General features: G+C 50.6%; 1 protein-coding gene across 1 annotated transcript; it reads right to left on the bottom strand.

Annotated features, from left to right (window-relative positions):
* Positions 1 to 3,362: 3,362 nt before the first annotated feature.
* On the bottom strand, positions 3,363 to 17,035 carry CSPG5 (chondroitin sulfate proteoglycan 5). Its single transcript, XM_004283878.3, has 5 exons — positions 16,755 to 17,035; positions 14,953 to 16,072; positions 11,950 to 12,138; positions 10,010 to 10,085; positions 3,363 to 3,882 (listed from the first exon to the last, which is right to left on the bottom strand). The coding sequence occupies exons 1-5, from the start codon at positions 16,849 to 16,851 to the stop codon at positions 3,721 to 3,723; spliced, it is 1,644 nt and encodes a 547-aa protein (XP_004283926.1). The 5' UTR covers positions 16,852 to 17,035; the 3' UTR covers positions 3,363 to 3,720.
* Between the last annotated feature and the right edge of the window lie 166 nt (positions 17,036 to 17,201).

Below are 17,201 nucleotides of genomic sequence, written 5' to 3'. Positions count from 1 at the left end.
CACAGAGGGAAGACAACCATGTGAAGGCAGAGGCAGAAACTGGAGTAAATACAGGCCAAAGAATGCCAAGGATTACTGGCAACCACCAGAAGCTAGGAAGAGGCGACGAAGGATTCTTCCCTGGAGCTGAGGGAGCACAGTCCTGCTGACACCTTGATTTCAGACTTCTAGCCTTCAGAACAGTGAGAGAATAATACGTTTCTGCTGTTTGAAGCCATGCAGTTTGTGGTAATTTGTTATGGCAGCCCCAGGAAACTAACACAGGTGTGTCATGTGTGTAAAGGATACGCCATATCAACGGATGGTTCAGCATCGCATGTACACTTCTCCCAAGTGAAACGACCCATCGGTGCTGAAATGCTCCCCAGACTAATGATTTTCCTTCCTTGCTGCCTAAGTTACCCACATTTTCAGTTTGTCCTTTCTTTAGCGAGAAGGACACAGGACAAGCTGTGCAGTGGGGTGGAAAAAGCACAAAGAAGGTCTCCAGGGACTATCCTCTAAAAAAAAAAGCACCAAGGGGGATGCTGAAGGGGGATGTCTCAGTGCTAGGCAATTACTGTGGGCGCAGATGAAGGAGGGAACAGCAGAGATGGAGGTCCCCAGAGAGGATGCTGGCCAGCCCCATGGAGCGTAAGCACCGAGAAGCACAAGCACAAGGCAGGAAAGAGGGTCGGCGCAGATACACATCAATATATCCTATTCCAACATGTCAGCCCCTCCTTTGGGTCAAAGACTCTTGGCAACACGAGGTAAGTCTATTCGTTAGGCCTGCACTATCTCCTGTTGCCTTCTGATCTGGGTTTTCCTATCCCTCTTGCATGTGCTATGAAGGTAGGATAGGGCCGGGGCTTTCGTCTGCATTTCATAATATTCTTGTGGGAAAAACAAAACAAACACAATACTAATAAACCTTTGTGTCTGGATGGGATTTAGAATTTACAAAGTGCTTTCACATACAATCCCTCTTGATTGGGCCTCCTTGTGAACGATCCAGAGGTGCTTATCCATGAAACACAGGTCTGTCCCCTAAATCAGAGATTACAGAAAGTCCTAAGCAGAACCATGCCAACCTCCCAAAGTGGATATGGGTCAGGTTAGGAAACCATAATACACACAGGCCAACAATCCCAATATGCAGCCTTATCCAATAGCAAGGAACAGACTGAGCTCATGGCACCAGTGGAATGCCATCTGGGCAAGAGTTCCAAGATGAAAACAGAGGACTTCTGTTGTCAATAAATGGGAGACTAGGTGAATTGGACCAACCCTTCCACTAAGGACAATCAAAAGGCTGTACAAACATCTTAAAAGCATCAACAAGCAAACAAGATTCTAAAGAATTGTTAGGCTGACATCCCAGAGAGGACAGGAATCCAGGCAGGTAGGCCCAGCATTCAGGGCCACTTTTCCCTGGAGGCACTTGCCCATTTGGAAGAGGTGACTAAGAGAATGAGCTGTGTGTTTCTGGAAGTCTTGCAAGGTTGGGGGTCAGGGGGTGTTGGAGTTCAGGGTCCACCAAAGGTGGGACACTGATAAACCACTGCCTGTTTTGGGCTGAGACCCCAGATGATTGTGCCCTAAGGGGTAAGGATGAACCGAAAGCAAACCAGCCCTTGCACAATCTGATAGGTCCGCAGTCTGCCTTCAGTGGCCAGGAAATCTCCAACTTTGAATCTGGAATAATGTGATCTCAGAATTCTAGTGCCCCGGCCATGTGACAGAAGCAAACAAAAACCCCCTCTAAAGGAAGAGTTATCCTAGATCTGAAAATCTCAATAAACAATTTTTCAAATACAATGTCCAGCACAAAATAAAAAATAATGAGGCACAAGAGGAGACAAATCAGGGGGAATCAGCAGAATTTAGGCAAAAGAAACATACTCATGGGGATTCCAGTTATTGGAATTATCACAGATTGAACACAGGCAAAGTTCTAGAAAACTCTCACCACCAGTAGTAATTCTGGATATTTGAACTCTTAACACTCTCTCTAATCCATCCTCATTTGTTGCCTGGATTGCTACAATCCCCATTCTCTCTGCCTTTACCATTGTCTACCTTGGCAATCTGTCCTAAATTGCCCTTTCCAACCTCATCACATAGGACCTCTCTGTCTCACAATCTCTAGTCACATAGCACAACTTTCCTGTCAGTATTCTCCCTCTGCCTTGAATGTCTTCTCCTGCATCTTCCTGAAAAATGCCCCCTCAACCTTCAAAGTCCAATTTAAACCTCTCTCCTTGAAGCCTTTCTGAATTCATAACTCCAGCTCTCACAGCTCTGTATATACCTCTATTAAGTATTGACACATTGTATTATAATTATTTGTTTATAAGACTGTTTCTCAACTACACCGTTAACTTCTTGAGGTTAGGATCTATCTTATTCATCTAGAGTTCCTGGCATCTAGCATAACGCCTGGCTGAGTATGTGCTGAATAAATATTTATGAAAGAAGGAAAGATAGGGCTTCCCTGGTGGTGCAGTGGTTAAGAATCCACCTGCCAATGCAGGGTTCACAGGTTCGAGCCCTGGTCCAGGAAGATTCCACATGCCGCGGGGCAGCTAAGCCCATGCACCACAACTACTGAGCCTGCGCTCTAGAGCCCACAAGCCACAACTACTGAGCCTGCGTGCCACAATTACTGAAGCCTGCGTGCCTAGAACCCGTGCTCCGCAACAAAAGAAGCCACCAGTGAGAAGCCTGCGCACCACAACGAAGAGTAGCCCGCACTCACTGCAACTAGAGAAAGCCTGTGCACAGCAATGAAGAACAACGCAGCCAAAAATAAAATAAATAAATAATTTTTTTAAAAATTAAAAATAAAAAAGAGTATTCTTAACAGGTGCTACAGATTGTTATGGATCAAATTGTGTCCCCCAAATATCACATGTTGAAGCCCTAACCCCTAATGTGACTGTATTTGGAGATAAGGTAATTAAGGTTAAATGAGGTCATCAGAGTAGGGCCCTAATCCAATAGGACTGGTGTCCTTATAAAAAGAGGAACAGACACCAGAGAGCTCTCTCTCTCTCCATATGCACACAGAGAAAAGGCCATGTGTGGACACAGCAAGAAGGTGGCTGTTTGCAAGCCAGAAAGAGAGGCCTCACCAGAAACCAACTCTGTTGGCACTTTGATCTTGGACTTCCAGTCTCCAGAACTCTCAGAAAATAAATGTCTGTTGTTTAAGACTCCCAGTCTGTAGTATTTTGTTATGGCGGCTCAAGCAGACTAATACATAGACCATTTCTGGGATTTCAAACATGTATAAATACACATGAATACATAATGAAGGGAAGAATTCAACTCAAACTGACAAGAAAGGGTAGGGAGTAGAAAAAATTACATCAGGAAAATGGCTTTTTAAAAAGTTTTATTTCAAGAACTTTGTTTTTTACTGGTATTTCAAAAAAAGGTGGGTCAAAGTACAAAAAAAAAGTCAGTTGAATAACAGCATAGGTTTAGAAATCACAGCAGCAGAAGCAATGTACAGACAGCACAGACAAAACAACCCAATGTATGCAATTCTCTTTAGGTTCTTTGCATATTTTGTGTTTTTTCCCTCCTGTACAAAATACACCAAAGCATGCCATGAGATCAGAAAAAAGAAAGGAGTTTAACAAATGGTTACAAGAAATACTCTGTACAAGAGGAGATAATTCTTCTCCCCTCCCCACCCCCCCCCACCCCCATTTCCTCTCTTTTTGCTCTGCTTTAGGTTAAGTTGTTCTGAAGACAATTCACCTCCAAGTCGGCCTGGTCACCTTTGCCACCCTCGAGTTTGGGCGACATGGAGTTCTGAATGTTAAATGGCTCCTCCTCTTTCAGGCAGGACTTGAGAGCTTCCTGGATTTTATGGGGAGCACTAGAATCATCCTGAAAGAGGAAAAAAAAGGTGAGGGAGGGGTGGGAAGGAGACAGTGGGTAGAGGGATCAAATAACATCTCAGACTTTTCAATTTGGCTGAAAGAATCATAACTGAAAAAGGGAAGAAAGCTCTGAGACGTGACTGAACCAAAGAGGCTCATTAGCAGCTACTTTTTAGGAACATCATCCTCAAAAACACTGGCCAGATATAGATGAAAACTTGACAGGTAACTGCATTACAAATACCTTTAACTTAGGCCAGTGTGAGGTTTTCTCTTTGGCAGAGACTGGGGAGAAACAGTCCCTTTTAATACTTGGCCTGGCCCCTCTAAAGCCTCACCTGTTGGTGAGCTCTGCCTGGCCCCTCTTCACACGGCCCTCCATCTTGTTGAGTTCTGCTCTCACAAGAAGGTCTTGTTCAGGAACATGACTTGTCGGTGTACTCAGTGGGGCACAAACTGGACTGTGGTCAGGTGCAGAGCTGTTCCCGGCAAAATTAGGGCCTCTCTCCCCACAGCAAATATATGTTCTCTGACTAGAGGCTGGAGATGTGTGAACCTCTTCCTATCAGAATTTATCTACCAAAAGATGCTAACTTACAGGGTGTTTCCTCAATCCAAGCCCTGTGCTGCTGGTTCATGACCCATCTCTGACTGGTACTCGTGCCCTCCTGCCTATCCACGTGTGCCGCCTGCAGCCCTGTGACAAGCTCCTGAACCTGAACTGAATTTGTTAAAGGTTTTCAGGAAACCCACACCAGTACACAGTGCTCCGGCTCTGCACTCAGAGAACTCTCACAGCAATGCCTGCCTTCCCACTACTCTTTTCCTTTAGGACCGCCTGAGGGGATTTTACCCTGTGCAACTCAATGGGCCTCAGTTCTTTCTCAAGTGCTTGGAACTGTGCTGATCAAAGAGGTCGTGTAGCTACCCAGGCAGGTTCATGGATGGCAAGAAGGGTAATGTCCCTATCTGATCAGCTAGCTCAGACCTTTCTTGCTTTAACCAAAATTCAAGGTACTCATCATGCTTAAGGACCAAGGCATTCTCCACAAAACTGTGAGCTTGGGTCTCCCTGGTGGCGCAGTGGTTAAGAATCCACCTGCCAATGCAGGGTACACGGGTTCGAGCCCTGGTCTGGGAAGATCCCACATGCCGTGGAGCAACTAAGCCCGTGCGCCACAACTACTGAGCCTGCGCTCTAGAGCCCATGAGTTACAACTACTGAGCCTGTGCACCCAGAGCCCGGGCTCTGCAACAAGAGAAGCCACCACAATGAGAAGCCCGTGCACCGCAACAAAGACAAGCCCCTGCTCACCGCAACCAGAGAAAGCCCGCGCACAGCAAAGAAGACCCAACGCAGCCAAAAATAAACAAATAAATAAATTTAAGAAAACACAAAAAACTGTGAGCTCTTGTCCATGCTCCCTGCTACTGAATTTGACCCATAATGGCACTAGGTCAGGCAAGTGACTAGTTGGAAAGTAGGGAAAGGCTCCAGGCCTACATCGGTTGCTACGGGTGTTTAAACGTACTGTGCATGTAGAAATCACTGTTACCTGCCCCTTGCTCTAGCCTCACTTAGCACTTTCCCAGAAGACCAGCTTGAACAGAACAATTTGACAGAGTTTCAAAGACCTCAGGAGTAATTTACAGACAACAGCGGAACACATGTTCCCCATTTCCAGTGAGACAAGCACAAGAGGAAATGAACTTCATTCTGTGCTGAGGCAGGTTTCAGGCAAGGCAGCTGCGCACAGCACGCATAGGCACTTGATATTTTCTACCACTGCTTGCAGAGGTTTAGAAAAAACTGTTCAATGGCATAAATGTATATGTGCTGAGATGGAAAGATTGCCCTGATATATTAAGTGTATTTTGTACACACACACACACACACACACACACAGGTTTTTTATAGAGAGGGAAGCAGAATGAGGCAGAACTTCTGTATTGTGTGGGGGAAGACGCTGGGCATGATCGCTTGAGACCCTGAGTAGAATGGACTTTGGATCACAGCAAAACTTGAAGCAAAACAAGATGGCCTGTACTCGTCTCTCCTCTTACAAGTGTGGAAATCACTTCCATGTTTTTCAAGATAACTGCCCCAACTCCCGCCCCATCACACACACCTTGGGGGGATGCAGGGGCACAGGGATATTCTCATAATGTGAAAAAAGTGGATTTGGTGAGTCTTATAGACCTGGGCATCAAAACTGTGATGCCATGAGGGTGGGGACCCAAATTAAAACTGGCACCGTGAGGGCTTATGGGATTTGGACAGATGAGAAAGCTGCCTTCTGGGTCAATAGGAGGAAATAGTAGATCCTAAAAATAAGGAACACACGTATCCAGACAATGCTATGAGATGAGCTAAGTACCTTCAACATGTAGAACGGGTGAGGGTGTGTCTGGACCAAGATGGAGCTATCCTAGTCCAAGTGTTTCCCTCAGAGCTCCATCCTCTTAAGCCTAGGGTTGCTGAATCCCTCAGCAGAAGCATTATGCGCCTTTGATTTGGTGGAAGTCCCTCATCAAGAGGGAACTGGACTTACCTCTGGTCTAAGTCCTGGGAACTATTTCTGGCATTCTGCCCCAGCGGCATGGGCATCCTTCAGCCAGGGGTTCAGGCCTGGATGCCTGCTTGTCCAGACAAAAGCCTCTATCAGAATGGGGTGGGCAGTCAGTGTTTTACCAAATACATGGAAGAAACAGAGACTGGGAAGTAAGAAAGGTTTAAATTGGGGGGTGGGATGGCGGTGGGAAACACTAAGGGACATCTTGGAAGGTCTGTCAAATCGCAGGAGGACCAAGTTACAGCCAAGCATTGCTCTAACAGCACAGCTGTGAGAACCAACAGGGTGGCTCTCAGCGCTTGGGCAGTTTGCTGCCCATGCTGTGCAGCTGGAGAGCGCCCGGCTTCCTACACACTCGCCATTCCTCCTGGAAAACGGCAAACCTCCACAGCAGGGGCTGAGGAGCTTTGGGCTTTTCCTTTTCCTCCCGAAGTTCCTTTCCTAGGCTGGCTGCTCAGCTCCAGAAGACTCACACGCACTCGGCCGCTGGCTCACCAGCCACAGGGCCCCAGGTCAGTCCAGAGGGCCCAGGCGAGGAGCAGCACAGAGCGATGCGTGTAGCAAAGGAAAGGGATGTGCCCTCTACACAGACACCAGCCACGGACCCTTCCCCCACCAGACCCAAAGCAGCATGGTTTTTTTTGTTTGTTTGAAATCTTTTCAGAGTGTGGCTTAACAGAGATCACTGAAACTGGGTAGGAAAATGACCCATTCAATCTCCTTGACTTATGTAAAAGAAAGAACCCCTCTACTAAGATAAATAAAACTCTCCAAAATTTTAGGAGATGCCAAAACCAACAAGGAAATTTGAGGGGTGAAGGGAGAGGGATGGGGAGACTAAATGAGCAGGCTTGACTCAGGTGCCCTCGTTTCAGCTCCTAGCTCACCTGGAGGTTTTCTCACTTTCATCCTGCTGCTAGCATCGCTTGTAAGCAATCACTGTGGTGGCTGAAGCAAGGGCTAGGGCTCCACTTCATCATAAAGCGGCAACTGTCTTAACTGTCAATGCCCACAAGATCTTGACTATGACCGAGTCTGACTTCTGGGCTGGGTGGAGGGAATTAGAGATGAAGTTTGTAGAAAATCCACCTGCTGGACAGGAGAGTCACCCCCTCACATGCTCAGAGTTTTGGCAGAAAGGACAGGATGTGTCCTGGGGCACAAGCTGAGGGAAGGATGCCAGGTGGAAATGGCCCTCAAGATCCAAGAGGAGCTAGAGAGCGCGACTTCGCTGAGGGATGCCCCGAGTGCTGCCCAGACAACCCCATGGCCCTTCTCAGGCAGAGTCTACCGTGGCTGACCACCCTGCTCCATTCCATTTTTGTTTTGCCATATTCTTTTTTTTTTAAATTTATTCATTTATCTATTTATTTTTGGCTGCATTGGGTCTTCGTACGTGCTTTTTTCTCTAGTTGCGGTGTGTGGGGGCTACTCTTTGTTGTGGTGCGTGGGCTTCTCATTGTGGTGGATTCTTTTGTTGGGAGCACGGGCTTTAGGCGGGCTGGCTTCAGTAGCTGTGGCACACGGGCTAGTAGCTGTGGCTCGCGGGCTCTAGAGCGCAGGCTCAGTAGTTGTGGCGCATGGGCTTAGTTGCTTCGTGGCATGGGGGATCTTCCCGGATCAGGGCTCGAACCCGTGTCTCCTGCGTTAGCAGGCTGGTTCTTAACCACTGCGCCACCAGGAAAGCCCCTCTGTTTTGCCATATTCTGAACTCAAGGTCAGTGGCAGCTTTCATGGACAAATGCCTTGCTTTCACAAAGTTGGCTCAGGCCAAGAAGAACTGGAAACCTTTGTATTGACTCATGCAACCAAGGCCTCCAAGAGGAGCTATTTCTTTCCCCTCCATCTTGGTGAAGAGGAAAGGTGGACATAACAAGGGTGCCCGAAATGCATGAGTCAGAAACTTTGCTAAGGACCCTCACACTCTATGGACAATAAACACCCTGACTGCAGGCACCACTGTATGGGTCAGGCCTGCTGTCCCACATGTACAAGATGGCAGATCAGACAGTGGACCTGAGAGACCCCATGGCAGGCCATCATTCACTAGTGGTCCATAAATGACAACTAAATGCACATCACTGCAAGAGGCCTGGTAAGGTAGGGATAGGGTGTCCCAAGATAAGGCTCATCCTATATCCTTGTGGGTTGATTAAAGTGGTTACCAATCTCAGCGATTACAGGACATGTTGCTCTCTTGGTTATTATGTCCATCTTGAACTTATTAATATCTTGGTGCATAACAAGTATGTTCTTTCTCTACCCTTTATATCAAAGACTTTAAAAAAATTATCCTAAATTGGCCTCTTTCATTTCTTATTTTAAATAGACCCCTTTGCTCCTCCTCCACCAGGCCAAGCTTTTCTTTTCTGGGATCTGGTGATCAAGGTTTCATGTACTATTATTCTCTCTTTCTCCTTCTGGGGCTACACTTTCCCCACCTATAAAAAGAAGACAATGGTTTAGATCTGTGCTGTCCAATATAGTGGTACTAGCCACATTCCGAGAGTTCTGAAGCCACAGGTAGCTGATGGCTGCTGTAGTGGACAGTACAGACACACAACTTTTCTATCTCACAGAAAGTCCCTCTGGACAGCACTGGCCTAGACTGTGAAGGCCCCTGTGAGCTCTTATACTCTATGGCCCATTATTTCAAAGAACTTCTTCAAAATTTCCTCTTAAACTCCACTGTTTCCATCTGAAAAGTCTTAGTTTCACTCTGTTATCTGTGTAATGATGCATTTACCTGGAGGTATGGAGCCTGTGTCATGTGCAGAATTCTTGCGTTTGGATCTGATATGATTTGGGGCTTGGATGGTTTCTGTTTTATTTCTGAAATTCTGACAGTACCCAGTATTTGACTGGTTAGTCTGGTCCAGATAACACACTGGGCCAGTGTCTTTAGAAAATGGTCTATTGGGACCTTTTATTGGGTTTCAACTTATATTTATGAGCCTATACTCCTAAGGACAGATTCACCCCTAGACTTATGCTTCCACCCTACCATAAGTGTTTTGTGCTTACCTCAGCCGTAACCAATGTATATAAGCCTGCTCATTTTTAGGGTCCTCAAAACAGTGTCAAAGACACTGTTTTTCCAGCCATCCCAGAGGTTTTCCCTCTCATCCTAAAGAGCAACCACCATTTGCTTCAATGACCAGCAGGAAATTCCCTAGCAATGAAAGCGGAGCCTTTCTCCTTGATATAGAAAATAGAAAGACCAAAATCAGACTTCTAAAGCCTAGGTGAAGCTAAAAATCACGTGTCATCCTAGAAACAGATCTTCTGTACTTTGTATAACTTTGTTTGTCCGGGAAGTGGTACACCATCACGCCCTTATTCTCACTTTCACGGCCCCAACTACCTGCCCTATCCTGATCCTCAGAGCTCTGAAGAGTGGCTCCACACTCTGAAGTGGACCAGAGATGTGGCCAGGGGCTGGAGCCTGCACAAGGACAGATGTGAAGAAGACAAGTTACCTGACAGATAACATTATCTTAGAGAGCCAAGGCACAGGCATGGGGGGGAGCAGGTATGGGGAGCGTTGCAAAGTTTCCTTACGTTTGGGTGAGAGCCCTCAGCAATGGTGGAGAGGGAGAAGTTATCATTGTGGAGCTCAGATGGGGTCCGGAATTTGCTGGTTAGGACAGAAGAGAGAAGGGAAAAATGTAAGTGAAACGATCACAGCGAAATCTGATAGAAGCTTCATGGGTCAGGGACTGTATTTCATCAAATGCCACAGATGCACCACTATTTGATGTACCACTAAGAAAAATCTTCTACCATTTAAACCATGATCCAATGCTTTCTTATCACCTAGAGTTTTTATTACACACTTTAAGGAGCTCATTTAGACTTTAGATAAAGAACTGACAATGATATGAACAGCTATGACCACGTTTGTGCATGCCAGACAATTACAACTACATCATGACTGCCATCAGGCCAACAGTGGTTATAAGACGCCAGCGACTGTAAGACACAATCCAGTTTCAGAGATGTTAATATGTGAAAAAAAACGTGTATCTTAGAGTCAATAAGCTGCAGCAGTATCTGTAGTGCACTGGGTACATGTAGCATTTTCAGAGCAGTAACCAGGCTTGGGAAAGAAAGAAGGTATGCAGAAGGAAAAAAGGGAGGCGGCATTTGAGCTGAAGGGCTGCGGAAGCCATGTTTTGCACAAAACACATAACCAACTACAGGAGGACGACCTAGGAGGCCCTTCCCTGGGCCTCAGCTCTTGCTTCTCCACTCGCCTGGCAGCTGCTTCTTCTCTCCTATCTGCAGCAGCCCTGATCGGTGGTCCCATCCCCACCCTGACCCTCCCCGCCACTCCAACCCTCTGGTGTCAGCGTGAGGAGCCAAGGGTCTTGGCTTGTGATCACAGGCACAGATGCAGCCCGCCTCAATGCACAGGCACAATGCAGAGGCCCTTGCAGGCCCACAACGGTTAGCTGAAAGGCTGCAGAGAGCTGCTGGCATCTGCACATCTCACGAGTTCACCCAGCAAAGGAGCAACAGATGGCGTTTTGTCCTTTTCCCAGGACCCGGGGCAAGTCCTTTGGTCACGTTCTCTGGAGGGAGTCTCGGGTCAGGGGGAGGGGATTACTTGGACAACAGGTTGAAATGGGGGGTGGGCGGCAGGTCTGCATAAATTGTCTCTTGGGTCCCGAGGAAGCTGAACTCCAGTCTCCTCCTTCTGTGACTCCTGTGACATTTCAGAAGCTTCTTTACTTTGCTTAGTGACCACAGTGATTCTCTCATAGTGTGTAAGGTCACATTCGAGTGTTCAAGCATGGACTTAAAGGGTAAATGCATGTTGATTCTCACATGTGCACAGTAGTCACTCCTCTGCTAAGAGCTGAAATGAGACTCCATATCCCCACACGGCCCTTAGAATCCACAGTGGAGAAAGTGAGGGCCGGGGTCTCACCACCCCCCACATTCTACTTAGGAGGGCTTCCTTGAGTCCTCTGCCCTTCTGCCTGGACCAAGGATTGACAAGTTTGGAAAGCAACGCACTGCAGTGCTAGACCCTCTCACTGAGGAGGAGCTGGTATTGAGTGACAGCAGATCTGAGGGAGCTGGAGTCACTTCATGCTGATTTGTGAGCAAAATCCTCACGCTGGCCACTGGCTGTCAGAGACCCAGGAAGCAGGTGCAGTCAGGTGGGGGTGGGGGACGGAGCACAGTAACGTACTTGACCAGAGTTGGGAGCTGCTATACTCAGGTTACCTTTTCTAAGCACCTTCTATACGGCGGTGTGTGTGTATGTGTGTGTGTGTGTGTGTGTGTGTGTGTGAGGAATGGTGCTGGGCAGCTGCAGTGTGCCACAGGGGCTTAACCTCGGCTGCAATTCCAGCACATTCTGTGTAGGAATGGTTACGCTTGGGTGAATTTTTGGTATGAAAAACACAACCAGGGATGGAGAGCAGGTGCCAGAAACCCTCAGGACTACATCCCTGGGTCAGATGGGGTGGGGTTGGCTGTCACAGACTCACTTGGTCCTGCGCAGCTTGGTGTTCTCTGTCTTGAGCAGATAGAGCTTCTTGGCGAAGAACACCGTCATCATGAAGAGCAGCAGCAGCACAAGGGCGGCCGAGCCTACGGCCACACACATCACCTGGAAGTCAGTGATGATGGACTCGCAGCGCATCCCCTTGTGCCAGATGTAGTCCTGTGTGTTGCACCTGCAGCGGTGACAGGGTGAGACTGAGGCGACGGGCTGGCAGCCGTGGCCGCAGTGAGGGCCTGGCCCCTGACCCCAGGACTTCCCTCAACCGCCTGCTCCTAGTGGGACTTTGGGGCCCCCATCTGTGCAGACCTTATGGTTGCTATTGTTGCCTTGTCCTTACAACCATTCCATGAAGAGGTTCATGACACAAATGAGGTAACCGGGGAGCTGAGAAATTGAGCAAACTCAGTTTCCAGGAGGGAAGGGAACCCTCGTTTTCCACCTCCGTGAGAATAATCACAGGATTCTCCCAGATCCCCCCAGACCGCCCCAACCCCCCTGGGCTCTGGTGAAAAAAAAAAAGATGGAAAACAAGACCAACAGGAGCTACAGCTACAAAGTAGTAGGATCCACCCTACACAACGTGAAAAACCTATCTTGTGGCATTGCAGTCCCATCTAGTTCACGTGGCTAACCAGACACTGAAAAATAAGGAAGCGACAGACAAGAACAAGCACAAAGACAGATGTATACTCTCCCTTATCTCTGCAGCCCCCAAAGTGCTGCCCCTAAAGCTTCCAGTCCTATTACCATGAGAACTGTCATGAAAGCAGAGTGAGAATCAACCCTCTGGGTGGGTTTCAGTCCTTTCGTTGAGTGACTTTCTCTTGCCCTTGGGACATTCCCAGGCTCCAACTCTTCCAGTGACATTGCTGTTTCCATGGGAACCAGGCTGCTTCAAAGAGGAAAAATGTGGAAGGATACAGAGGCAGGCAAAGGAGGGAGGACACGAACCTCAGGGTGAATGACAGACAAGAGAAAGGGGTCCAGAAACGGGGAAATTTTGCATGGAAGAATTAGGTACTCCACACCTAGAATAGGGCAGGGATACGAGGCTAGCAGGGAATTTTCTTTTCTAACTGCCGCTTTGCAGTCGTGGGGGGCTGTTGGAGGATGGCAGGGAAAGAAGATCCCTCTAACCGACCATTCTAGAGAAGTTCAGCCATAGCTCTGCTCATTTCTCTGCAGTGGTCGGTGTGACAGAGACAAAGGCATGCTGCAGTATGCAACCAAGGGCTCAGCAGCCTCCTGTGAGTGGAATGCAAAACAGTTTCCAAGCCAGGGCTGGGCCTGGGTGTACCCACCAGAGGAGGAATCTCTGCTCTGGTAGGGAGGCCCAGTGTGATCCTGGGATGGAAGCTGTGCAAGGGGAGCTGGAGTGGACTTGTGTGAAGCCCTTCTGAGGCAGGAGCCACTGGAGGATCCATGTCAGTACAGGCATGCTGCTCAGTGAGGACATGCTTACTCTTCCATTTGGGAGTCCTCTGATAGCTCCAGGAGGTTCTGGGAACTGTCTAGCTCTCCAGAGGCAGCAAGGGCTCCAAATTTCATACTCTGATGGGGAGCTTACTTTGAAGGTGAAAACTCAGGCCCCCAATAGGTTGAAAGATTACAATTTTGCAGATTCCATAGTTCCCAGGCTATAATCATTACTGTAGTCCCCCCAACTAGAGGCTGAGGAGCAAAATCACAGGGTTTCCTCATTTCTGGTAGCCCTTAACCAACCAGCAAGGTCTTGTTGCCATAATTTCTTGATCACAGTCCCTCTTTTTGGCAATGGCTGGACAACTCCAATCAGAACTGTGTGGACACATCCGATATGAGTGACGCTAACGTCATGATCATTTACAGGGAAGAAGAACTTCATGGGAAGGAACTGGAACTTAAGCTTTAATGCCAAAGGCGCCAAAGGCGCAGCATTCATGCATTCTGTATGTTATTCTTCTACCAGAACATTAAGACCTACAGAAATTTGAATTCTTCACATACCTCCAAAGAGACCAAGAAAAAGAAACATCAGGAATGACACTTTAAAAAGAGACACCCAGATTTGCTCCTCCTAGGACCAGTGGAAACAAGTCCCAGGAAGAATCTGAGGCCTCCATGCCACTTCTAGAGCCTGTAAAGGATGGAGACAAGCAAACCACCCAGGTCACCCCGGACTTGTGCTTCTTCCAGAATAAGCCAGTGAGCTCTCCAGCAGGTTAACTACCTTGCTGTGACGGCAGGTGTATGGGGTAATTACTGATGAGGCATGGGACGGTGGTTGCAGACAATATCCTTACTCTGACACTAAACTCTCTGGGTCTTTAAAATACGCTGGATTGGGTATCCCCAGGAAGACAACAATCAAGGTAGGAGGGACAAAGCCACGACCCAAAGTCAAGAAACCCCACCACAACTGCTATGCCAGGAAAGACACTCTGCTTGACTTGACCTGTTCGAATGGCTGCTCTCTGGGTCTGCTCCCAACGAGAAGGTCTTCACTGTGACTTTACGTGCCACCCCAGGCATGTGCCCCACAGGGTCACAGGGCCTTCCTCCTGCCACACACATGGCTCAGAGGAAGTGGTCAGCAGTTCTCTCTCCTCTCAGTACGTTTATGGGCCTACTCCTTCTACTAGTTTAGTCAGAACTCGCCAACAAGAACTTGCCCTCAAGCCAGCAAAGGCCTTTTCCAAAATCTTTAGCCGAGTCCCTTCGTTTTGCCTCTATAGTTTACTGGTTTGGTAAAGGACACAACACTTAGAGGAAATACACAATCTTATTTCTGAGGAAACTCTCCTAGTGATGAGATCACAGGAAGTGCACATAAGATGTAATTCTATAGAATATTTGCTGTGACTATCCCTTGACCTGGGACTTCTGTGAATGCACAACCTCTGGGAAGCTGTGCCTGTCACATTCCCCTCTCTGCTGAGACAGCCTCCCATGCCCTCTCCAGGAGTTCTCTGACAAGCCCCCGGGAACCTGCCTGCCACACCCTTACCTGCAGAAGGCCCCTATGTTCTCCACCAGGTAGCACTGGCCGCCATTGTGACAGTAACTTGGGAAGAGGTCGCACACTGACCGGCAGGAGCCGTTATGTCGCACAAAGCCACTGCGGCACTCAGTGACATTTTCGCTTGGGGCCAGGTCCCTGCCTGGCTCTCTTGGGCGGGGCCTGAGGGCGATGCTGCTGCCGGGGACCATCCCCAGAGTATGCTGTGGAGGGACAGCATGCCACCGACCGGTGGGCTGGCCTGTCCCGGGCCCCAGACCAGGTTTCTCAGTGGGCACTAGAAGGTCATTTTCATTTTCATCTTCCAGGTCTCTGCCTCCTGCTGCGTCCTTGTCATCCTCCTCTTCCTCCTCTTCTTCATCCAAGTCATCATAGAAGGATGTGGTAGGGTAGAAATCAGATTCATCAAAGGGGGTGAAGTCATCGTATAAGTCAAGCAGGCTCCAGGAAGGGGTCTCTTCCCCAGGATCAGGGTGGTGCTCTGAGGTACCTGGAGACCCAGGGAAGCTCCCCAGGTCGGCGCCACGGCCCTCACCATCCAATCCTTCGAAGTAGTCGATGTCAATTATATCTGACGCCGTGTGGGGCTCTAGTGTGCCCTGAAAGGGGTACGCGGGCTCTGGCCCATGAGGGTCAGGTGTGCTGCCTCCCAGGTTCAGCCAAACCTCCAAGGGGCTCTCCTTGGGGAGTTCAGGGTCTGGGCGCAGCTTGTCGCCAGGAGTGGGGGAGAGCGGCCCGTTGGCCTCTGTAGCCTCGGGGGTGGCGGGGGGCGTCGGTGACTGCCCGAGGGCCTCGTCGGGAGCCGGGAGCGTGGCTGGAAGGGCCTGGGTGTCGCCGCTGCCCGCCTCTGCCGTCACTCCGCCCAGGCCTGGGCTGTCCGCCTCCAGCCAGGTTGTGTCTGTCACCGCCGCCGATGCCTCCAGAGCCTCCTCTGGCCCGACCCCAGGGCCCACCACCGCATGCTCGCCGCCGGGCGCAGTCCGAGAGGTCTCATCTTCCCCAGCTGCTGGTGGGCCGGCCTTCTCCCGCGTGTCGTTAGCACGCGGCTCCCATGCCAGGACTCTCTTCACCTGCCTGTCTGCCTCGACGGCTCTGCCCGCCTCACGCACTGTGGGAGGGAGGGAGAGGGGCCTGGCGTCAGGGCAGCGGCCGTGGTAGGGCCTTGGGCTGCGCCCCGCCCCACCGCGGCTGCTGTCCCAGACCCCCGCCAGCCCTAAGCCTCAGCTTCAAGATTTCCCAAGGCCACGCCCCATCGTTAAGTCCCGCCCCGAGCCCGCCCCATAAGCCAGGGAACACACCCAGCCAAACGTTTCCTCGCTCAGGCCCCGCCCCCAAGCATAAGGCCCCGCCCCCTACACCACCAGCAGTCTAACCAGGGAGGCCCCCGACTCCAGCTCCTGGCATAAATCTTACCCTCGGGGCTCCATTCCACCTCTAGGCCCCGTCCAGGAGTCGCACCCTTAGGGCCCCGCCCCGAACTCTCATCCTCTCGCCCCCCCATCACCTCCAGGTCCCGCCCCGAAGTCTCACCCTCAGGCTCCGCCCACCAGACCCCTTCCCCAGCCAACACCTGGGTCCGCACACCAGAGTAGGGGCCACTACCCACCACTCGGCCTCCCCCAAGTCTCCCATCTCGTCGTGCGCCCCTTCCCCCGCCCGGGCTGCAGGCAAGGCGCTGCCCCGCCCCCTTGCCACAGCTCGCGGACTCCGCCTGTACCCGAAGCCAGTGGGACCCTGACTCAGGGTGGGGCGCGAGAGCTGCTGGGGTCCCGGTCGCCGTCGGTACCTACCCGGTGCGGCCCCAGTGGCGAGGACCAGCGTGGCCCCCAGAAGCAGCAGCAGCGGCGGCGGCCCCCGACCCGGGACCCCGCCCTCGGCTCGACCCATGGCGCGGCGTCCCGACCGCTGTCCGCGGTCTGCCCGGCTGGCTGCGCCCTCGGCTCGCCGGCCGCCGCGCCTCCCGCCGGTGCTGCGGGCGTATCAGCCCACGATGGGCAACGGGAGAAGCCGCATGCCGCCGCCGCCGTCCGCCGCTGTCCCCGGCGCGCCGCGCCTCCCCGCCTCCCTCGCCGCGGCCGCCGCGCTCTGCGCCGCCCCCACCCCGCCCGCCCCGCCGCACGTAGCTCTGACGCTTGCCCTGCTCAGTCCGCCTGCCAGGGGGACAGACAGACCCCCGGCTCCGGATGCGGAGACAAACGGACGTTGGGTAGCGCGGGTGCAGGCGCACAGCGCCGCGG

Source organism: Orcinus orca, chromosome 10 (genome assembly GCF_937001465.1).
Source record: "Orcinus orca chromosome 10, mOrcOrc1.1, whole genome shotgun sequence".
In the NCBI taxonomy this organism is placed as follows: Eukaryota; Metazoa; Chordata; class Mammalia; order Artiodactyla; family Delphinidae; genus Orcinus; species Orcinus orca.
The sequence above is the reverse complement of the archived record's forward strand: the minus strand, read 5'-3'. Positions and strand labels throughout refer to the sequence as shown.

What these genes read in the sequence shown, in the direction of transcription:
- CSPG5 (XM_004283878.3), bottom strand. Translation starts at nt 16,851, where the DNA reads ATGGGTCGAGCCGAGGGCGGGGTCCCGGGTCGGGGGCCGCCGCCGCTG. An exon ending in ACCAAGCTGCGCAGGACCAA is followed by an intron (nt 10,086 to 11,949) that starts GTGAGTCTGTGA and finishes TGTCCTAACCAG; the next exon opens with CAAATTCCGGACCCCATCTG. An exon ending in CTGAGGGCTCTCACCCAAAC is followed by an intron (nt 3,883 to 10,009) that starts GTAAGGAAACTT and finishes TTCCTCTTTCAG; the next exon opens with GATGATTCTAGTGCTCCCCA.